This window comes from Anabrus simplex, chromosome 10 (assembly GCF_040414725.1).
Source record: "Anabrus simplex isolate iqAnaSimp1 chromosome 10, ASM4041472v1, whole genome shotgun sequence".
In the NCBI taxonomy this organism is placed as follows: domain Eukaryota; kingdom Metazoa; phylum Arthropoda; class Insecta; order Orthoptera; family Tettigoniidae; genus Anabrus; species Anabrus simplex.
In genome coordinates, this window is record NC_090274.1 from 110694752 (window position 1) to 110719369 (window position 24618).

Genomic DNA, 24618 nt, shown 5'->3' on the forward strand with positions numbered 1-24618 from the left:
TGAGCTTATACGTAGTTCAATACGGACCCCAATATGAAGTTTATAACTTGCAATATTATAACTTAGTCCACATTTGACAGTTGATTCAACTCTACTTCTAGCCTGTCGTGCTCGTGACCACTCAGAATTATACATATGAACAACATCTGCGGATGGACAGGATGAACTAGAGGCGGCTTGTACACAACTGCACCCAGTGTGCTGGAGCGAACAAATGACATTGGGAAGAACCGCTCAGCATTCTCTCAGTTTCAATGTCGCAGCATTGCACAAAGCTTCAACAGATGAATCACGAGGCCGCCAGCTGCATGTGAACAAATATATTTACACCTTATTCTGTGAACTTAATTAATGGAGTTGTCACTGTGTGGGAAAGACTAACATTTGATGCAAAAAGGTGGTTGCAGTGGAAACCTGGATCCAACGGCTGGGTGGCATGCAGAGGAAAGCAGTTCATAGAATGAATACCAGATAGTACCAGTGACTCTAATGTGCCGTGTATCGGATCATTGTGTCAATTCAGAAATGTGAACGGAACCAAATTAATTGATAATTGATACTATAAACACATGAATGAAACTACAACGGATTACAAATATCAAGGGAAGTTACACAAACCTCATGACAATTCTAACAAGGTGGCCTACCCAACAAATTAAAAATTTAATTAGTTTTGGAGTACGTTTGTAGGAAAAGAGCTGGGAATATTGGAAGGACATAGTACAGTGATACCTCGTTAGTGCGTTTCTGCAGGGGATGACGAAAAAAAATCGTGTTAAGCGGGAAAGCATACTTCCAAATATCCCATTAAAAACTATCCAACAGGGAGATGATATAACTTTACACATTAGTACATTTTACATTGTGTGTGTAGTGTTTCAGGAGATAAAGTAGAGCACTAATAAGTGTGAAAAAGTCAAGAAAACAAATAGCAATAATTCTCTACTGGAGCCTGCTAAATGTAACAAGAGACTATTAAAAAGATGTGAAAAACATGTAAGAACAGATATGACATTCTTTTGCCCTTGGGCTCATAGAAGTAGCTACAGTACCTACATATTATAGCAGATCACTTTCTTCCTAAAACAATTGTGTAACGAATTGTTAGTTGAAGCCTTAGGTTTCTGATGAGTGGGTAATTGAACTCTGTTTTCTGGTCACTTTGTTCAAGCATGAATTTCTCGCGAGGTTATACTCGCCATACGTGATTAAGCACCTTCGGTCGCCATCTTGAACACGAAAGTTCAGCAGTACTCCGCACTGGTACGGACAGACTCACTGGTGAATAATAAAAATGTACCAACTGTCAAACTACCACTTTGCATTTTTGTATGAATGGTACACCACTTTGCCATTGCCTGCATCTTTACACAACTTTTTAATGGGATAGGCCTACAGTATATGGAAGCCTTATTATTTAACGTTACCCACAAATGACCCGTCGAAGATCTGCTATTGCTGCACTATAAAACTTATTTTAACTTCAGTCGTACCACACTGATTTAAATCATCTTCTCCATCAAAAGAACAGTTACTGGCATTACCTTCAATTTAATGTGTTGAGTGGTAAAAAGAAGTGAAGCGATTGTTTGTCGCGTGACAGCATACTTCTGGACTAATAGGATAATCGTGAGAAGTTCTGTAGCGCGGTACATACGGTATCTGTCTTCTGATAGCCTAGCTATGGATAAGAAAACGGTCCTGAAACCCCTCACTAATGAAGAAAAAATTAAAATCCTTCAGGAAAGAGATAGGAATCCACATCTTAAGTGCGTCGAGTTGGCGCGAACGTTAAAACTAGCACCTTCTACTTCAAACACCATTGTAATACAGTAGAACCTCGATAATTCAAAATCCCTCCCAATTCGAAGAAGCTTTCGTTCCCGGAAACATGAGATAAGGTTTCGCATTTTATTTAAATTGTTTACTTTGAAATACGAATAATTCGTAATTCGAAGTACAAAGGTCTGCCCCATTACCGAAATTCGGACTTCTAATTCGAAACTGCCTTTACATTTTAAAACAATAGTATGTTACGGAGTAATTTAAATTCAAAATTTATCCCCGTCATGATAAAACGCATGTTCCAGACGAGGAGGGGTAGCTTTCCGCACTTACTCACTTCGGTCGATCTACACTGTGCTTCATAATATCTAAGTTGAATGAAATCCTTTGTATTCAACCTTTTAAGGAACACCGTAATATCACGCAGCAGGCAGTGTGTGGAAAGACTGAACCCGCGAACACCTGCGATGCGGACAGTTGACGAAAAAGCGTGGCTCATATTCAATTCGTAGGCACTGAACAATATTGTCATTGCCAATGAAACTGCATTGCTTTCTTTTAATGACGAGCCCAAACAGTCTTATGATTTTAAAGGAGAAAGTGCCAGCCGGAGAATCGTACAAGGGCGGGGGTCATTGTAATGTCGTGCAATGCAATGCACACGGAAACTTAATCGCCTCGTCATATGAAAGTTCGATAAGCCACAATGTTTTAAGGGCGTCTGGCACTTTCCGTGGAAGTACAATGCATTTAAAAAGCAAACAGTATAGTAATCCAAAAAAATAATGCATTTCCACAAGGGAACCAGCATAATTTATCCTCGTCTTTGAATTGTGCGATTTTTTTTTCTTTCGTTGCGTGAGGTTATGTTTGTCAGTGATTTATCCAAGTGAATTATTTGAACATTGTAAATGCACCTTGTTGGATACATTTCGAAAATAGATTTTTCCATGGCATTTGAAAGGTTTAAGCTGTGAATCGAGGTGATTGCATGCATTAATAGGTCTTAGAACACTTTGTGACACGGCAAGTGTTTACGTATCTGAAGTACGAGAGAAGTCCCATGGCGGGAAATCGTACAAGAATAGAGTCATAGGAAAGTTAGATTAGCCAGGATGTTTTAAATGCATAAGTACAAGGCATCTAAAATGCACACAGCACAGTAATTCAATGAATAAAGCACTTGCACATGGGAGCCAGCATAGATTTCTCCTTATCTTTGAATCGTGCTTTTTTCCCCTTTCTTTCGTTGCGTGAGGTTATGTTTGTCAGCGAGTTATCCAAGTTCATTATTTGAATACTGTAAATGCACCTTTTTGGAAATAGGTTTTTTATGGCATTCGAAATGTTTTAACTGTGAATCAAGGTTAACTGCATGCAGTAACGGGCCTTAGAATATTTTGTAACGCGGCAAGGGTTGGCACTTCTGAATTGCGAATTGGCGGTTAATTCAAAATCACGTAATTCGAAGTCCGATTTTTGAGTCCCTACGACTTTGAATTAACGAGGTTTTACTGTAATAATAATAATAATAATAATAATAATAATAATAATAATAATAATAATAATAATAATAATAATAATAATAATAATCGCATGGTCTCAGCTACCGTGTTCAGACATTTCAATTTGACGCCATCTGGCTGGCTGTCAATTTCGACGTTTAATTTTACTCTAGGCCCTCTAGACGGCAAACCGAGTAAACCGAATCTCTCTTAGGCGTCTGTGGCCGAGATTTAATGAATTTTGTCGATTAAACACCAAATGTGTCACCAGAGATCTTTTACACTATTTTGGTCAACCGAGACAAAATTGAAAATGCGTATAAGCAAAATAGGAAAGGAAAAAGAAAACGAGTGCGCAAAGGAAAGAAGTTGGAAAGAATGATTTTGAATAAAAAAATTTCTAACTTCTAATTGGAATGCGAAACAGGCTACAAGTACAATCAAGCACACTGGGTTATTCAACAATCTCACTGACAACAAAGACCTTTCCATAGAACAAAAGTTAACCACTTTTCCCTTTGAGAAAATCAAATGATCATAGATATGTCTCTCGGTCATGACCATCCACCAACGGCTGCACGGTTGCTATGGTTACACGTGGCTCATAGTAATTTCGGATGACTCCCAGCCATAAGCCATGTATGTCAACAGGACAGGTTTGAAAAAAAAAAAAGGCGTGAAAACTTAATTCAGCGCTCCTAGTTGCAGTAGAATCTATTACAGTGCTTTAACTTAGCACTGTCCTGTCTTGTTCTGGTGTAAAGTCTTTGCTGCCAATCAATGACACAAAACTCAAGTTTACCGAAGCTAAAGCTTGCCCCTCGAAGGCGCAATATACTACCCATGGCGAGGGCTCTTATTCTGTTGGAAATCACATTCTGTACACAAGGGATGACAACATTTTAAGGTCTAATGTTAAAAGGTCCACCTTTTCAATACCATGAATGTTTATTGATGTGAATATATATCACATAACGTTTAAAGAAGGTTGGTACTAGTTTCGACGCTCATTGCGCGTCATCATCAGCCAACAAATCAATTGAGCAAAATGCAACTTATCGAATAGCAATATATAACATATGATAGCACCTACAAGACAAATGTTAAACTATGACTAGTTGAAATATGAAACACATGACAGCAAATACAAGGATTAATGTTGAAAGTTAAATTGTCAAAAGTTAAAACAATGAAAGCAAAACAGAGAAGGTAACAATAGTTAGGGTATGATACACGAGAAAATAGTCCAGCTTGAGGTTTAGTAGAACATAAGGTGTATCTATATACAACATTTAAATGCACCTACTAAGGCAAATTTTAAATGTAACATTAAAATGATGAGGGTATGGTGCATATAACCATCTAAAACATCTATAAAGTGACTGTTAGATTATAACCAGTCTGACTGTAAAATATAACATTTTTGAGAAGGTATCCCAGTTGTTGAATCTTGCAAGAGAATAGTCTAACTTGAGGTGCATAGATCATAAGACAACATATGTTATCAGTGGGAAGAATAAATCTTGTTCTCTTAAGTTGCGGAAATTAACAGGCTTAATTCAGGTGGTTTCGAAGCCAACAATGTGGTCGTGTGAAGATCATAATTTGAATTAACGTCACGATTCCCAGTTCAGTATGGAAACGTGGAGACCTGACGAAAAGATTGAAAGCCAAATTAGGCGCGATATAAATGTACATAGCCAAACGAAATATAAGGGAAAGGAGGCGGACTCACCTTGAGTAGCGTGATGGCACAGATGTTGAAAGGAGAGGAGCTGGGCTAATGAAGAGAGCAATAATGGAGGCCGAGTAGCGGAAGGGAAGGGAGAGTGAGGGGAGGGGAAGGGGAAAGAGGAGGAGCTAAAGCTGAGGAGTAGGGCTATGGTGGGGCAGAGGGATGAGGTAGTGGGAGTGACAGGGATGTGTATTGCACATGGCTTGTAAGATAGTGCTAGTTTTTGGAAATCTGATATTTTTAAACAAGTTAATTAAGAAATCGAAAAGGATATTAGGCTTATCAGAAATTTCATTTAAGCTGAATTTAGGATTCAAGTATTGATCGAAATAGATAAAACAATTTTCGATTATATTCATGAGAGCCCCTTTATTGGCCATTTGAAGGATCTCTAAATCATGTTCAATGTAGGTAAACTTGCGGTTGGAGTCAGAGATGTGTTGACCTATTAATGAAAAGGAACTCTGAAAAGTGGTGGCAAAAGGGGCTCTGGTTAAGGTTGTTATGCTACTTAGGTTCCAGAATGGGTTAAAAAAAAAAAAAAAAAGTAAATAAATGCAATAATGTAAAGTTTAATCTTATACCAGTTGTATAGGATCATTTTTGAAGTAATTCTACATACTGTATATCAGTTGACTATATTTGTAAGTAGTACAGGAGACATTGTAAGTAGAATTTTGTAAACAATATAAATTTATTAAGGATGAGCTGTGTGTTTGCTTGACAATAATGTATTTTAGTGTACCATTTGCCACCGAGGTAGACACCTCATTTGCAAATAAAGAGATTTTGATTTGATTTGAAAACCTATTGTATCTTATAGTGTTGACATGCTCTGAATATCTAGTCATGAAACTGCGTCCTGTTTGCCCAACGTATGAGGAATTGCAGTCATTGCATTTGAATCTGTAGATTCCGGACTTTAAGAAAGTATTGGACATGTTAACTGATGGGGAATTGTGCAGAATTTCAGAATTCCTGTTATTTGTTCTGAAGGAAATTTTTACGTTATGTTTTCTGAAGAGATTGGTGATTTTGTAGATTAGATTAGATTTTTCTTTAGTAAGAGTGGTCTTAGTTCGGTGCCTGAACTTTTCGATAATCTGTTCTGTAAAGGGTTTATTGAACCGTTAAATTTGGCAATTGCACGAGTAGTATTGAGTCTGTTGTTTAAGTCTTTCTTTGACATGGGTATTGTGAAGGCACGGTGGACTAAACTATTATAGGTAGCATGTTTGTGTGCTTGGGGATGTGTGGAGTCTTGATGAATGGTAGTTGCAGTTTGTGTGGGTTTCCTGAAGATTTTGCAAGATAAAGAGGAAGAGTGTCTATGAAAGGTCAAATCTATAAAATTGATTAACCTGTTTGTTTCAGATTCAAGTGTAAATTTAATGTGGGGATCGATACTGTTAAGATCGTGAAGGGTAGAGGCCGCGTTCTTAATTTCTTCGTTCATAATTACGAATGTGTCATCCATGCATCTGGCCCATAGAAGAATGTTGGGCAGGTGGTTGTTGATTTTAGAGTGTTCCGGATAATCTAAATAAATCTCCGCTAAGATACCAAAGGCGAAAAACCGTGACGTGTTAATCGAGGGATTTTTTAATACAGATTTAATACGATGGGCGTCGGGACTTCAAATTTACGACGTACCGAGTGGGGAAACGTGTCAATGAGGAATGTACTAACGAGGTTTCACTGTAATAATTTTTATAGACTTAGAAAAGGCAAAACAGAATGGGCTACAATAAGGGAGTGTGTTGTCACCTTTGCTGTTCATAATGATGAATGACATTGTAAAGGCAGCAAGGGAAGATTATAGAGGGGAAAGAAAGAATGTAATAATGTCTATGGAGGATGATATGATCTTTGGAGGTGACGAAGGGGTACACAACAACAGCTGAATGTACTGAATATCAGGACTGAACAATGGGGAGACAAGGAAGTTAAAAAATGAAACGGAGCTATCAAAACTGAAGACAAGGAACTGGAACTGGAACAGAAAATGGAAGACTGGGTATGGAAATTAGTAGAAAGATACAACTGGGGAAGTCCTTTTACCACCCGGTACGGAGATTAATATTGAATGAAGGTTAACCACTCAATGTGGCGTGACGTACACTGCACGCAGACTCCCCTACACTCTCTGTAGCGGAGTAACGTGCATTGCACGTGCGTAGGAGCTTCTGATTTGTGTTTCTATTTAGCGAACATTTCTGGAACTACTACAAATGTAGTGAGATATATCTGCAGACGAAGCATCGATCTTTCATTTGATACGTATACCTATCGAGTTTGTATCGATTACATATGATATATCGCGTCTGAGAAACCAATAAGTTCCGTAGTTGACATTCTGGGAGCTAAACGTTTTCTTGTGATAGCAAATTCAAAAATTAACTATGTTTTACCGAATGATGATACGGAAAGTTTAGTTTCGTTAAGCGAAGACTGGGATATAGAATTTGAAAGTGAAAGTAGTGTTCGTGACATTGATGTTGCTTTAGATACACGGGGAAATATCGGCCGTAATGTTATTGATGGTGGGCTCGTGTGAGAAGACATGGATAATTATAGAGGGCAAAGGGAAATATTTACGGCAAATTATGGGTCTCAGAATGCTGCAAAGAACTGCTTATATCCTCGGTGAAAATTTTCAGTTTTCTACTGTCGAGTTCGTAAAGATGATAGTAGAATAGGCAGATATTTATGCTCAATGTCGCATACGATCACTTGATATGTCATTTCCGTTCCGATCGAGGGTAAATGAATGTGTACCGGTTACTATGGAGGAAATTTATGTGTATTTGTGTATGTTAATGAGCATAGAAAAGAAACCTGTATTGAGATCATATTTCTCAAAAAATCCGGATACTAGCTACTCCTATATTTGATTCAGACATATCTCACGTTCGATTTTAAAGCTCAGGAGATTCCTCCACTTCAATGACCTTGGATAACTCCAGTAAATTATGCCATTTGTGTGTTTATGCACTAATAATAAACTGGATATTTTGGTAAAATCCATTGAACCGCTTGTCATTTACACCCGATTAACTAAAAGCCTGCACTCATAGCATGCTTGGTGCAGGGAAGCCAAGTAGTGAGTCGTCCTACGCTGAGAGGTTAAAGAAGTAATGTACAAGGGATATTACTTATCTATAATTGTTATGTTTTAACACATTTTATAGCATCTATTATGTAAATAACTTTAACCCTTTTATCACTCAAGATGACTTGAAAGAGTTGAAACATGTTCGACTATTATTACTCCATCTAATGATGGAGATGTGTAGGTGTTGAAAAGGAGGACATATTAAATTTCCTTTGTAAAGACGTGAATGATGACGGGTGAGTACTTGCACAGAAGATTGTCAGAGCTTTCCCAGACGACATTTGCCGTCGCTGGATCATTCACGCCAAACAAGAAAACTATGCTTAAAGTAAATACAAAATTTTAATATTCCACCTTCTCAATACTAAAAAATCATTTAATGTTTTTACAAAAACATTACAATGACGTTAAAAGGTACTAGTTTCGGTCCACTGTGGACCATCATCAGCCTAGCCAAATTACAACAGTAAAAGACATAGTGATAAAAATAGGATGGAGAAATGAGAGAGGATCTAGAAGGATGGGATGGTGGTGGAATGACAGATAAAAGTGAAAAAACCGTATTTGCGAATAATGATAAAACAGAAGTGTTCACAATGACAAGTAAAATCTTGTGAAGTCACGTAAAAACTCGTGATAGTCTTTGGTTGGCAGTTACTCCTGTGTTGCACGATTGACATATGTAACTACGTATATGCTTCTAGAAAGTTGTAGATGGTGCCTCGCTTGTTCTCTATCCGATTACCCGCGTTAATACTATCTTCTTTCCCCAGGTTCATTGGGGTCCCGATTGAACTGAGACTACTTCTGTTTAACACAGAAAGCCTTTAATTCCACCATAGAACAGGTTCAACTTTGTCAATTTTTAATCTGGTGCTAGTCTCATCGGACAATTCTTCCCTCTACGCAAAAGTGGGACTTACATCTACAACTTTCTGGTAGCATATACGTAGTTACATATGTCAAACGTGCAACACAGGAGTAACTGCCAACCAAAGACTATCAAGAGTTTTTACGTGACTTCACAAGATTTTACTTGTCATTGTGAACACTTCTGTTACTTTTATCATTAGTCGCAAATATGGTTTTTTCACTTTTATCTGTCATTCCACCACCATCCCATCCTTCTAGATCCTCTCTCATTTCTCCGTACTATTTTTATCACTATGTCTTTTACTGTTGTAATTTGGCTAGGCTGATGATGGTCCACAGTGGACCGAAACTAGTACCTTTTAACGTCATTGTAATGTTTTTGTAAAAACATTAAATGATTTTTTAGTATTGAGAAGGTGGAATATTAAAATTTTGTACAGTGAAACCTCGATTATCCGTTCCCCGAAACTACGTTTTCCCGTAATATTCGTTCAAATTACGTGGTCCCGCGAGCATCCCATTTAAAACCTGTATTAAAAATCCCGCGTTATCCGTTCCTCGAAGAAACGATTTCCCGCATCAACCGTCCAGAAATTTCAGTTCCATCAACGCTAAATCCTCGATCAAGCATTTTTCAAGATTTCCAGAATGGACGGCAGGAATCGAATTTGCGAGTCTAGCGTATTTTAATTTCGTCGGATATCTTGCGCGATGATACTTACGGAACATTCTGTACCAGGCTAACAATGAAGGCCTCTGCCAACTTGCGCTTTGTTAAGAGCTTTCTGTTGAATGTTTCGTTGAGTTGGCTGTGTTACTAGCTGGTGAAAACCAACAATTTACGCAGTCGAGTTTCGGTTTGCTTACACAGTACAGTATTGAAATGGCGCGACCTGTAAAGCATGTGAAAACCCTGCAAGAAAAACTTCAGATTATAGAGGAAGTTGAAAGAAATCCAACAGAAAAAAAAGTTGACATCGCGAAACGTTTAGGCTTACCTGCTTCGACGCTGAAAACAATAATAGGGAAAAAACAAGAGATACGTGAACAAGTAAAAAAATGTGGATCCTCCGCAAAGAATAGAAAAACGGGGAAGGAATCGAGATATTCTAAAATGGAAGCAGTTCTCTTTTCTTGGTATCAGCAAGCTCGGGCGTCGAGAATTCCTGTGGATGGTAACATTTTGTGCGTAAAAGCTCGAAGCATCGCTGCAAGAATGGGTATCAAAAATTTTTCTGCTTCGAATGGATGGATTTCCCGCTTTAAGGAGCGTCACGGGATGGTGTATAAAAAGCTCACCGGCGAGAGTGCTGCAGTTGACGGTTCGGCTGTGGAAGATTGGGGGAAAAATCTCCCAGAGCTGCTTGAAGGATACGAACCGAAGAACATCTATAACGCGGATGAAACCGGCCTATTTTTCAACTGTTTACCGGATCGCACGCTGGCTCTTAAAAGGAGAATCTTGTCATGGAGGTAAAAATGCGAAGGACCGCATAACTGTTTTGTTGTGCTGTAACAGCGACGGGTCAGACAAACGTATCCCTATCGTTATAGGCAAAGCAGAGAAACCGAGATGCTTGAAGAACGTGAAGAAGTTACCAGTGCGATACTACGCGAACGGTAAAGCTTGAGTGACCACAGACATTTTTTTTGGATTTTCTTCACGGACTGGATGCTTCTATGGGTGCTCAAGCGAGAAAAATAGTTTTGGTTGTAGATAACTGTGCTGCCCACCCGCAGGAACTTTCTTTCTTACGAAATGTGAAAGTTATTTTCTATCTCCCAAACTGTACCAGTGTCCTTCAGCCTCTGGATACGGGGGTGATAAAGTGCTTTAAAGGTACTACCGCAAGCAGCTGGTGGAAAGGGCTGTGTGTATGTTGGACGCCGGGAAAGAAGTGAAGACAAAGTTCAGTATTCTACAGGCAATCCACTTTGTAGTGTCAGCATGGTTCCACGTTTCACCCTCCACCATTCAAAATTGTTTTCATAAATGTGGCTTTGGCGAAAGCAGAGACACGAACGACACCAACACCGGCAGCGAAGAACAACTTTTCAGTGAGGACTGGGAGAAGCTCGCGCCGAGAGATGTTAACTTCGAGACGTACGCTACAGTCGACAGTGAGCTCGCCACTTGTGGTGTAAAGAGCATAGAACAGCTGTGTGATGTAGGGTTGGGCACTATGTCCCTGTTTCGGCACAAGGTGCCGGTGCACAGTTATGTTCCGCTGTTCCAGAACACCGAGTGTCAATTGTTCCGAAACATTCTCAAGCGAGCCGGAGACACTGACTCGCTGTCCCATCAGAAGCGCCACTATGCACTGCCCTTCGCCTACTATAGAGCGTTCCAACCTTAAATTGCAGTACAGCGGTAATGGGATAATTCCGTCTCTTTCCTTCTCCCATGTTTTGCGGGTAGCGCCGTCCTACTCTAATGCAGCGGGTTTGCCAAATATCCGTAAATCAGAATGTTATCGGTTAAAATGGGTGAATATCGTGTTATGTACAGAATTTTAAGGCGCATTTGATGCCGTTAACAAAAAAAAATGTAAAAATAATAATTTAGTGTGAAAATGGTAATATAATAGAAAGTTTCGCCAAATGCAAAATCTTCTTGCATAGAACTTATGTCATAACTCCTATTTTATATTTTTAATTTTCCTAATTTTTTCACTGCTGGTAAAGAAACATTTCAGCTCGATGTAGATAGGTTTATTTTTAAATTCAAATGATAACAAAATGCAGTATATGCGTTTATTTTCAGTCATGTTCAGGGAATTGTATGTGCAGGCACGAAAAAGTCAGTCGCTGGCCAGCGTCTTTCGTATTGAATTTGCACGGGGGTTCAAAGCGAGGCAAATGGTCTTCAGATATGGAAGTTATTTTTAAAACAGTCCCGAAGTTCTTATCTTACTTAGTTCTTAATTTGTGACAGGAAGAATATCTCCTTGAATTTTGGTTTCGCGCGTGACTCGGCTGGCTGTCTGTCTGGCTGGCTGAAGTTCCGGTAATGATCTCCCAAACATGCACTTTTAACATTTCCAGACAGTCGCATGCAGTTCAGTGCTCATTTCGTCAGTAGTGTGTATAATAGTGATTAAAAACGTATCAGTGACATGTACAATTCTTGAGGGAAAGTGTATTTCGTTTGTGTGGTTCGTGAGTTCGTGCTCGTGCGTGGGGATCTACTTTCGAAGAAAAAGTGCAGAAGGATCATGGCGTGGTTAAAGCAAAACAAACGGTCTTCGGATATGGAAGTTATTTTTAAATCATACCTCAAGTCCTTACCTTTTTATCTCTTAATTTATGACAGGGAGAACGTCTCGTTTGTTTACGTTTCACGAGTGACTCGGCTGGCTGAGCTGTTAAATATACTGACAGCCGTGTGCAGTGGTGTTCATTTAATCAGTATCATAAGATTGATTAAGATCAGTGATATATAAATATATAATATTTAATGGCATGTGGCCTCCGAAGAGGCCGAGTGCAGGTCTTTTGAGTTGACGCCGCACAGGCGACCTGCGCATCTATAAGAATGTGGCCCTACTTGTGATGAATTCTAATGCTGAAGATGGCACACACCCAGCCCCCGAGCCATTGGAATTAACCAGTGAAGGTTAAAATCCCCGATCTGGCCGGGAATCGAACCCGGGGCCCTCTGGACCAAACGCCAGCACGCTAATCATTTAAGCCATGGGGCCGGACAAGATCAGTGATAAATGTATAGTTCTTGAGGACAAGTGGATTGTGTTTGTTGTGTTTATGTAGTCTGTGTAGTTGTCAGTTCGTGCTCGTGCGGGGGGGGGTTCTTAGTTCGAAGAAAAAGTGCAGAAGGATGTACAATGGATCGTCAAATTAAAAAGAAACATTCCGTAGGTAAACTCAGGGGAAAAGAACGCAATATTATAATGAGTGTCCTGGACTATTTTTTAAAGACTATGAATATGAGCAGCGCAGTCAGTGAAACAGCTAAAGCTACAGGTTGTTCCGAAAGAACAATCTATGCTATAAGGAAGGAACACACACATGGTCCTTTGCGAACTCCCGCAAAAAAAGCAAAAAAGCAAAAAATAGAAGGACGGCAGAAAAATGCAAGGAAAATTAAATATGATGAAATTGTGCGAAGTGGAGTACGTCGGGTGGTTCACTCTCTTTTATTTGGTAACATACCACCGACATTGAACGTGGTTTTGAGTCGGGTAAATTGAGGAGATTCTTTGCCACGATTTTCCAAAACTACGATGTATCGCTTCTTACATGATATAGACTTCAGTTATTTAAGACGGGGTAATAAAGCAGCTTTCATTGAAACCGATGAAATTATTAATTGGAGGCACAGATATCTCAGGGAGATAAAACGTTTGAGGGCACAAAATAAAGCTATAATTTACACAAATGAATTGTGAGTAAATACTGGGCAGACAGTGACAAAAGAATGGAAGGATACGACAGTGAAAAGTGCACGGCAGGCCGAAGGGGTGAGTTCGGGACTTAAACCACCGAAAAGCCGAGGACCGTGATTTGCCTTAGTCCACGCGTGTAATGAACATGGTTTTGTTCCAAATGCTGAACTAACATTTTTATGCTATAAAAACATAAGACAATTGGGCAAATTACGTGAACGAAGTAAAGAAAAATGAAAGAGATTTGTGGAAAGCAGACGAATTACAGGACGATGTCGACGATGAAAAGCTTTTAATACGACTTTCCTCATCGTCCGGATCATCCTCAAGTTCATTTTCCGAACCCGGTTCATCCAGAGCGGGAGAACTGTGACGCCCTGTTTGAGTCGCACTCGAGCGTGATCTTCATGAGTCGATTTCGCAACAGCGCGCTCCATCTACGCTGTACTGCAATTGAAGGTTGGAACGCTCTATAGCTGAACTGTGCAGCGGGCGCACGGGACGCAGGACTGTACAGTAACTGCGCAGTGTAGAGAGAACTTCGAGAGGCAACATTACATGCCCCGCGCCAGTGGGAACTGGGAGTGTGCCTGTACGGAACGTGCTGTGTGGTGTGTGCCTGTGTGTAGTTATGGCCATGTCCAGCATAAAGCTGCAGGGAACGTGAACGAACAGTCGGAACACTGAAATTCGCGCCCAATAATCACGTTAAAGGCTGCTTTTAGATTAAGATATTTCCGGTCAATATAAAATACACATAGCACGGTTACAATGGCAGTGCAGGTGTTTAAAAGTAACCAATTCACCAGTTGAATGTATTGGCCTGTATTGTAATTAGTGTGTAATTAATATCTCGAAAATATCCCTCAACACTTTCTCGGGGATTGACGTTAAACATTAATTTGGACTTTAAGGAAACTTTTAAGCCCAAGAAAAATATGGGTCGTCGCTTTGGAATTAAAAATATAACTGGATGAATACATTGTTGTACTTTCGTGCTGTTAGGCTGGGCGCACATTGAGAAGCAGTTGGCCGCAGAGCAGGGCAGGGCAGAGCAGAACAGCGCAAAGCTTACGAAATTGCGAAGTGGACGTGAGCGCACATTGCCACGCAGGGTCTCGTCGGTTTTCAGAAATAACATGTTTTCTTTAGACTCTGTGATACTGGGGCATCCAGTATAAAGAGGCTCTTTTTTCTTTTTCTTCAAGCATTCGCGATTTTTCTCATTTTGTTAGTCATCATCACAATTGCCCTTGTGCTCATGGCAACGCGGTTATTAAGCTTAAGACAATCGCAATAAAAACAACCACCTTCGCCAGTTTACAAGACTGAACAATATTTCTATGTTACCGATGTTCGGCTTTCATATGGACTAAGCAAAGAATTTAATTCATGATTATTTTTTATATTTTTTACGTCGCACCGACACAGATAGGTCTTATGGCAACGATGGAATAGGAATGGGAAGGAAGCGAACGAGGCCTTAATTAAGGTACAGCCACCCCCAGCATTAGCCTGGTGTGAAAATGGGAAACCACGGAAAACCATCTTCACGGTGGCCGACAGTGGGGTTCGAACCCCCTATCTCCTGAATGCAAGCTCATAGCAAGGCGATCCTAACCGCACGACCAACTTGCATGGTAAATTCATTAATAGGATCACAGTGGGGGAGAGGGAAAAATATGTATTTACAAATGTACTGCTAGATTTTCATCTAGTTGTCACAAGACACAAGACACTAAAATCAATCAACATTAACAATCTGTTGTGAACGCGTTTGCATTTATATTTGACAAGACATGATAAATGATTTTCCGTATTTCTCTCTTCACATAAATGTGATGATGGATGACGGCGACGGAGTCAGCGATGATGCTCTCCATAATCAGCATTAGATCTTTGTCTTAAATTCTATATGTTGCGAGAACTTGGGTCACGGATTGTTTCATAGATATATGAGGATTACATTCTTTTGTTTGCTGTTTGTTTAACGTCGCACTAACATATCGAAGGTTTTCGGCGACGGAAGAAGGGTGGAAGATTGGGAAGGTAGCGGGCGTGGCCTTAAGGTACAGCCCCAGCATTTGCCTAGTGTGAAAATAGGAAACCACGGAAAACCATCTTCAGGGCTGCCGACAGTGGGGTTCGAACCCACTATCTCCCGAATGCAAGCTCACAGAGGCGCGACCCTAACCACACGGCCACTTGCTCGGTGAATTACATTTTAGGCCTTTCTCTAAACTACCTTGTTACGCAGCGTGAATAAAATTATTTATAGCCTAGACTGTAGTGCCTTATTCCCCGAATTTACATACCGACTTTCATTAAATTCTGTTCAGCCATTTTCTCACGAACATACGTACATACATACATATATACGTACATACTGCATTGCAGTCCACATGATTCACATAGTACCTACAAAATATGGTGAGACTGAATGGCTGTGGTAATTTTCTCTTCCATTTCTTACCTAACTGCGTGACACGTGCGCAGGAAACTGTATTTCGAAGACTGCGCGTGGTAGGCGGAAGTAGGTGCAGAACCGGCCTGCTCTGCTCTGTCCCGCCCTGTCTGCCAACTTGCGATGGTGCAATGATTTGTGTGGATTACAAAAATCTGCTCTGCGCTGCACTGCTTTAGCTGCTTCGCCTGCGTCCCAATGTGCGCCCCGCCTTATGCTCTCTGCACTTCGAATTCCTTCCCTCTCAACTTCCATTTACTTTCTTCAATATCTCGAAAATTTCTCTCAACACTTTCTCGGGGATTGATGTTAAAAATTAATTTGGACTTTAAGGAAACTTTTAAGCCCCCAAAAAACACGGGTCATCGCTTTGGAATTAAAGGTATAACTGGATGAAAAAATGTTGACACTCCAACACAGGGAGGCACACAGCCGGTATCGACAGGCAGACAGCCAAGGCCAACTAATCTATCTAGTGCGGCCTTGGTACAGCACGTTCGGTTCAGGCACATTCCAGCTGAAGCGGAGCATGTCCTGTTGCCTCTCGAAGTTCTCTCTAGGACGCAGTTACAGTCCTGTGTCCTGTGTCCCGTGTCTCGGCACTCTGTACCGAAACACTCCGCCTCAAGTTCCTAATGTTGCGGAACAAGTGAATGTTCCGGTCTGCCCAACCCTAGTGTGATGATGCTACTGCCACAGCCAGTGCAAGCGCCGTGCACGAGATCGCGAGCGAGGGGGAAGACGAAGATGAAATTGAACCCCTGCCAACGTTTGCAGAAGCATTAGCCGCCTTTGACAAAATTGGCGACTATATTACTGCGTATGACACAGACAGCAGCGAACTACAGAATGTTTTAAATATTGAGGGAGCACTGTACCGTGTTAAGGCACGACAAAACAAAAAACAACTCACGATTAAAGACTTTTTCACTACGAAGTGACTACTGTATTCTGCGACTGAAGAAATGACAATTTAAGTGTTGTGTGTGCAGTGCGTAACCTATATGTGTGCGATGTGACACTATTTTTGTGAGTGCGAGAGTGTTTCATTACATCTTCTGGGATTTAATGTATTTTCGTATCATTTTTGTATTTGTGCGTTGTGATTAGCTTACTTGATTATGTGACTGGACGTGTTACAACCTATGCTTATTTACGTGTTTTCAGCTATCTTTCCTAACTATTATACCACAGGTAGGTTCATGTGAACTGCACCAGTAATTATGCCTATCATGCAAGCCACATTTTTCGCCTGTTTATCGGTTTAAAAAAAAAAAAAAAAAAAAAAAAACCATTAATGGAAAGTACCGAGGAAAACATGGGTGAACTCGAAGTTAAATTTCGCGCCGTAAGTTCGTAATACAGCACGAAAACCTTTACTGATAAATAAGTTACATAGTTCTTTTTTAGGTTATTAAAACAAAGTCTTCTAATTTACATGAGACTGTAGTCAGATAACGATTACTGTAAATAACTGTACCTGTTCCAGATAGATTTATTCAAGGTGAAAAAAAAAAGAGGTAGCTACCGTAGACGTTTTAAGTGACTGTATTATGATGTTTTCCCGATCGGCATAATAACTCCGATACACTGTCCTTGCAGCAATAGTGAAACTGGAGTCTCAGATGTGGTTTTAAATTTCTTAGATATCAATATAATTCTGATAACTTATTTAGTAGAATATTTTTCAATGAGCTTGACTGATGAAAGTTGTTGGCCTGAAAGACGTTTTCACGGGAAAGTGACGAAGTTTCTCGGTAAAACTGAATTTAAAATATAAAGTTTTTAAACTAATGTATTTAATGCAGGCGTTTTTGTACAAATAAAATGATATATATATTTAATTACTGTGAAGTACAGTCAAACTGTTGACGGTTTTAATTCGTTCCCGGATTTTCCGATTTCCCGTATCGTACGTTTTCCCCCCCAGGTCCCTCCAAAAATGGAGAATCGAGGTTTCACTGTATTTACTTTAAGCATAGTCTCAACTCAATACGGAACCTAACAATGAAGTTTATTACTTTTAAAAACAAAACCACAATTAGAATTGAAGAAGGTTCAACCTATTCAATACAAAGTGTGTTGTACAAGGTGTTCTCAACATGTTATTTATTATTACTAGTACTGGTTTCGACGCTTAATGGCGTCATCATCAGCTAGAAATCACAAAGTGGGCAGGATCCATAACAAAAAATTGTATACATGATACATGCATTGCGAATTGCAAATGATTGACAGTTTTTACATTAAGAGATAGATGAATAATGAGTAAAATATGATGGCATAATATAACACACAGAGGCGTTATAGTCTAATGAGATAGGTAGGTATTGGACAATAAAATTGGTCTGATGAATAAGAGTAAAAGTCTTAGTATAATAATAAAACGATGCGGTAAAATTGTCCACTCTTCTGTTGTTACAATGGAGATATATAAGTCCAGGTCCAGTGTTGTGTGTGGTTGGCAAGACCACCAAATATTTGTTTACGGCCAGTACGCCTGACGAGTGGTTGAATAAGGTTGAATTTTGAGGTCGTCTCAGCTCAACATAGGTGATGAAGCTTAAAAGGAAGAAAAGCTAAGTTAATGAAATGAATAGCTAAAGATGGGTTCGCGGCCGAAGTGATGGAATATGGGACTCACCTTGTTCAGCGTGCTGGTTGTGTGTTGTGAGAAGGGTTGTGGACGAGTGAGATGGATGCGAGTTGAGTGTGAGTGGAGGAGAGGTGGGAGGGGCAGGAAAAGGAGACGGGGGGGAAGGAGAGAGGGGAGTGGAAGGGATGGGAAGGCGGAGTTTAAGGCAGGTCAGGAGGATGGAGTGATGGTAGTGTGCGACATAGGCGAGTGTTGTGCAGAGCGTAAAAGATCGATTTCTTCTTCGTGGATTTGATGCCTCTAAAGACTTCGATTAGGAAGTCGAAAAGAATATTATGTTTTTCTGAAATTTCATTGAGGTTTAGATTTAGATTAAAAAATTGGTCTAAATGAATAAAACAGTTTTCCGCAACATCGATTAAAGGGCCTTTGTTTATGTTCTTGATAATTTCTAGGTCTTGTTCTATGGTAGTGAAAGTATGCTTTGAGTCATGTATGTGTTGGCCTATTGCAGAAAACCTATTATACTTAATGGCATTGACGTGTTCTAGGTATCTAACTTTGAAACTTCTTCCGGTCTGTCCGATGTATGAGGACAAACAGTTATTACATTTGAAACGATAAACACCTGACTTTGCGTGAATGTCGGATTTGTTTATTGACTTGGAATTGTGCACTATTTCTACAGTTTGTTCTGTACGAAATTTTAATATTATGTTTCTTGAAGATGTTAGTTACACTGTGTATATTTTCATTGAAAGTGAAGGTGGCGTATTGGGCGGGGTTAGGTCTTTCTTTGGTTAATGTTGACTTTAGTCTGTGTTTACATTTGTTGATAATGCGTTCTATGAATGAGGAATGATATCCATTATATTTGGCGATGGCACATATGGTATTCAGTTCTTTCTTTAGATTTTCCTTAGATAACGGTATATTTAATGCTCGGTCTACCATACTGTAGTAAGTGGCGCACTTACGTGTGTATGGGTGTGTGGAGTCTCTTCTGATAGTTGTCGCTGTTTGTGTTGGTTTTCTGTACATATTATATTCTAGTGAGGAAGGCAGTCTCTTAATTGTAAGGTCTAAAAAATGTATTGAGTTATCGGACTCAAGACTCCAATGTAAATTTTATATTAGAATCTATACTGTTTAAATTGCTGAGGGTGATAGCTGTATTTACCGTTCTGTCATCTAGAACAACCAGAGTGTCATCGACATATCTGAACCAGAAAAGTATGTTTGAGAAAATATTATTGTCGCTCGTAAGGTTGGTTGGTGCAGGCATTTCTGTGGGTTTGGCAGATTGATATGCAATAGCAACTTCTGGCTTGGTGAGGAGAGCAATGGGAAACTACCTCACTCCTCATTTCCCTAGTATGACTCTTCAGTGACACCTAGGCCATCTATGACAGCTAATTGTGGACCTGTTGAAGATCCAACCAGCCTTCGGGCTGATTACCCAACATACACACATTAAGTTTAGTTTGTTATTATACTGGGCGAGTTGGCCGTGTGGCTAGGAACGCGCGGCTGTGAACTTGCATCCGGAAGATAGTAGGTACGAACCCCACTGTCGGCAGCCCTGAAGATGGTTTCCCATTTTCACACCAGGTAAATGCTGGGCTGTACCTTAATTAAGGCCACAGCCACTCCTTTCCCACGCCTAGCCCTTTCCTACCCCATCGTCGCCATAAGACCTATCTGTGTTGGTACAACGTAAAGCAAAAGAAAAAAAAAAGTTTGTTATGGTTATGTTTGATGATTCAAATATATAGTCAGGTTGGCAGCAGTGATGAGCCACATTTGCTTTTTAGTGACCACCTTTACGTGATTTGTACTATAGTTCATGAATACACAACACATTTGTTTAGCGAACCAACAAGCCTTGAACATAATTACGATATTGAACATCAAGAATTCTATGCATTCATAAAATTTTGGCTCTCTTAGATAGGGTGAATACCTACCTAAATAAACAAGTAATTGTATGTTTCCTCTGTCAGAGACACTAACCAAACAATGGGTTAATATAATTTTCAAGAAAATGATCAGGCTTCATCCATACCCTAAGGTCCTCCTCCGTTGCAGAGTGAGGCAGGTTGCCCATGAACAGCTGTTGAGTGTCAGAGTACTGCTGCATCATGTTTGGCCCAGAGCGTCTGCGATCTCCATCTCCATTAGCTGCGCACACAAAAAGATAGTATTTTAGCCATTCATGCCATATTTCTACCTAAAATTATATCATATTTGCTTGCACGTGAAAACATGCACCGACTTGCAGGACAACATTACTGTACTTTAAGAAATATTTGGTGACACGACTGACTGTTCAAGGGATTTCAAAGCATATATCCCCACCTTTTTGTAAGCATTTACTCCAACTGTCTCTGATGGAAACATCACTGAATGGGTGTGACATTTCAAGTACCCAGGATGCAAATCAGGCATAAAAATCAAAATAAGGAGTACCATTAAAAGGGGGCAACACTAACATGTTCTACTAAATAAAAAATTGTAGTCACACAAGCATCATTACGAAGTTTATGCAAGTACTGTAGTGACAAAAAAAACTTTGCAATATATCGCTTAATTGTTCGACTATTCCAAACTATTAGTGCAGAAGTGAATATCTTGGAACAGCTGCGCAGTAAAACTGCCAACACTAATCGGCAGAAACATTCATTTTCGGTCAAATCCGTTGCAGCGTGAAGTTGGCTGTCTGCGGAAGGTAAATAATGCTAGTTACACAATTGAGACCGGTTTGTAAGTAACTCAGTCCTGCGTAATTCTATTTTACACATAAATAGAACTAAAAAATTAACATTTTCATTAAACTTGGATTTAAATCATCGCTGAACCTTTCTAGCATGCCGGATAGGGTGGTTTTAAACAAGGACTTTCCAATGCTATCTGTCCAGAAACGTTTTGTTGTTCATAAATTCCCAACTCTGTGCTCTGCTCTCCACATCTTCCCCCAGTTGGTATATCTATCTTTTTCTTGGTCTTCCATAACAAATTGAAATGCATTTCCTCTGCTCAAAACACAAATGCGTTAGAAATGTGTTGCATCAGCTTTGTTGGCAGTGGGACTTAGCTGCAGATGTCAGAAGGATGCGGTGTGGTAATCAACGAAATTTGTGGCAAGTGATGGCATGGCTTTTAACTGAAAGAAAAAGATTATGAACCAGACAACTATTTGTGGAATACAGTTGATTTGCATAGAACAGTTCAAATAATGCCATAGACATGAATTTCCTGATGTTACTGAAATACAGATGAGCAGAAATGCGACCATTAAAGCCAGAACCATTGGCAACGGGACTTCTAGTTGTAGACATTGGAGAAGTGCGGTGTAGTAATAGAGCAAAGCTCATGGAAAATGAATGCGCGGCATAAAACTAAAGTAGAAAGATTACGAAGTGTGGTCGGGACATTGGGCACACTTCCGTTTTAACTGCAAGCAGGTTATCAGCACGTTGGCAGCTGGAGCGGTACATTGTATCGCCGACTGACATTTCCACAAGGCCACGGACGTTCAAAGTACTGCTGAGCTGTTGGCTTCGCTATGCTAGCGTACCACTATGGCCTCGCAGCAAATCCTGGTGTGCTTGGTTTCCAAATTATAGTTTTTTGTTTTACTTTTATTGCTCCTATCTCCTTTCATTAGCAGTATGTATTTGTCCAACCAGTTTAGCCATGCGCTTCGGTGTACTGGGGTAGATAATTCGCAAGCTTGGGATTTGGAGACAGTGGGTTTGAGCCCTACTGTCAGGAAACCCGTTAATGGTTTTCTGTGGTTTCCTTCTTCACACCATGTCTATGCTTACATTATCAATAGGACACATCGATTCCCTGCACCTATACCCATTTCTCTTTGCTGAAACCTGACACTTAAACCAATAAATTTAGGCTAAACATGAGCATATTTGCATTTTCTAAATTGCCAACATAGCAAAATTACCAATGAGCACTTGGCAAGGAGTAAACAGGAATAGGAAATAGTTAATAGAAATACATGTTCACAAAAAAACCATCAATTTATTCGTAAAATTTCTGCATCTCAGACTGAAGGACTATCGTCAATATCCTCCCGAGTTTGTGAAGAAAATGGCTTAATTTTTATAACTGGTATAACAACATAAAAATATTTCACTCACAAGAATGACTGCCTTGGGATTGTAGCATTAAGTGTTAGTAAACAAGTTGTGGCAAAGCCTGTTGTCCACAGTGAGTACTATCAAACAACGCAAGGAGTGAAATTTTGTGTGGGGCCATGGTGATACCTGAGGGTGCTAGGAATTTTTGTTGCATTTAGTATGTACACTGTACAAGTGATAAGGTGATTTTCATGTCAACAAACAGCAGCTTGTGTTGAGGGACCAATACCTTTTGCATTTATCAAGGTAGGGAAATCTTGCTTCTGCACAAGAACTAAGTTAATCTGGCTGCTGATATTGCCACTACAGGTGATCAAATGACTGGGTCAGTTCTTGACACATGTTGTTAATGAGCAGACTGGTTGCTTCTGCAAAATCAAGGATTCACCAACCATCATCGTTCCTCAAGCCATATCCTTTTTTCCTATGGCAGTCTACACCCATGAGGGGCACTTCCAACGTGAACGTTCAGGTCTCCACAAGTAGTAGTAGATCCTCTGCTGTACAGGACAAGATGTAGTCTTACAAATCATTACTGAACATCACAGCCCGTTCAGGGAACGTAGCAGAGAAGATACACAAACTGTGGTTGTCAGCATTGACTACAGCGGCCGTGGTGAGAAGAATATCTGTATACTTCAGCGACTCTACAATATAGCTCAAAATTCATGATGAATGTGACATCTCTGTTCTTAGTCATGCCATAACCGTCATTAATCTTACTGCCTTTCAAAATTAATCACAGAATAAGTTCAAAGATTATACCAAAAATGATTTATAATAAACTCTCTTCTCCAAAATCTTCATGGAACTGCTACAAACCCGATGAGACACGAGTACCGTATATAGTAATTATAATTACCTAGTTCATCATCCCTAAATGGTACTCTTACCACTCTCTTCCGTGAAGCTGCCCCTCGCTGGCCCTCCACGGTCCGGCCTGGTGCCTCCCATGCCCCGGATACTACCTCCGCCTCGCCGGGCTCCCCGCTGACCCTGGCCCATGCCTCCAGGTGCTCCGCTGGGCGCATTGGACATTTGCATTGAATCTCGGGATTCCATTGGTCTCTGATTCATGGGAGGCTGCAATCAAACATATTACAATGGTATTACCTAGACTTTGCACCAAAAGCTGCTGTGCAACCCAAGTGTCCCGTGCATAATGACATAAAAAGGACAATAAAAAAATAGTAAACAAAACTAATATTGAACAGACAAACAAGTATGTTCTAATGTTCATCTCCTTTCCGGGACATATTAGAAGATGGTGAAAAATCGTTCTACAATTATACAGTGTAGATATATTTATCTCAAGTTAAGGTAATATTGTTGGCCGTAGTTGAACTGGGTGGGCAGTTCCCAATGTTTCAGTGGAAACAAGAGTCCAGCATTCCAAACTGGCCCCTTGAATTTGACTACGGTCTACAAACCTGGAAATAATTTCTTCTATATTAAAAAAAATTCCAACCAGCCAGTGATCATGCAACATCAGAGAATGATTCCACTTATAAATTTTTTAAAAAATTTAAAATAAGTCAGAGCAGAGAGCTGTGGCTGATAGTGTGTTGAGAGTGCACAAACAAAACAGTCCGCCGAGTCATGGCTTCCACAGACAGACCTTCGACTCCTGACAATGTTCCTTCAGGTCTGGAGAGAATATTTCCTGTTTATGGACACTGAATTAGTGGCAAAATGTTTAGTGCATTCCAAAGAAATTCAGTATGAGAAGTTCAGTCGACACTTAGGTTATCTGCATCTATTAAAGAAACTATTTAAAATAGTTTATATTAGGTCCATCTTGTCAATATATATTTAATGATTGAAAACTATTTATTCACTGATACATGCTTCAGGAACAAATTCTTTGATTTAACTTCACTGATGAAGGGAATGCAGCATATGGTTAAGTTTATCAACAGTAAACAACAGGTTATCTGAGACTATTCCTTGGCCCAAATACAGTGAAACCTCGGAATGCGAGTAAC

At 39.9% G+C, this 24618-nt stretch overlaps 1 protein-coding gene across 3 annotated transcripts in view; it reads right to left on the reverse strand.

The window, feature by feature from the left end:
• The window catches only part of rin (ras GTPase-activating protein-binding protein 2), a 145901-nt gene that overhangs the window by 18303 nt on the left and 102980 nt on the right, over positions 1–24618 (reverse strand). For all 3 annotated transcript variants that reach the window (XM_067154732.2, XM_067154733.2, XM_067154734.2), the window contains exons 8-9: positions 23527–23716; positions 20542–20657 (exon numbers count right to left, since the gene is read on the reverse strand). In XM_067154732.2, the coding sequence (XP_067010833.1) occupies positions 20542–20657; positions 23527–23716 (306 nt within the window). The remainder of the gene's footprint in view (positions 1–20541; positions 20658–23526; positions 23717–24618) is intronic.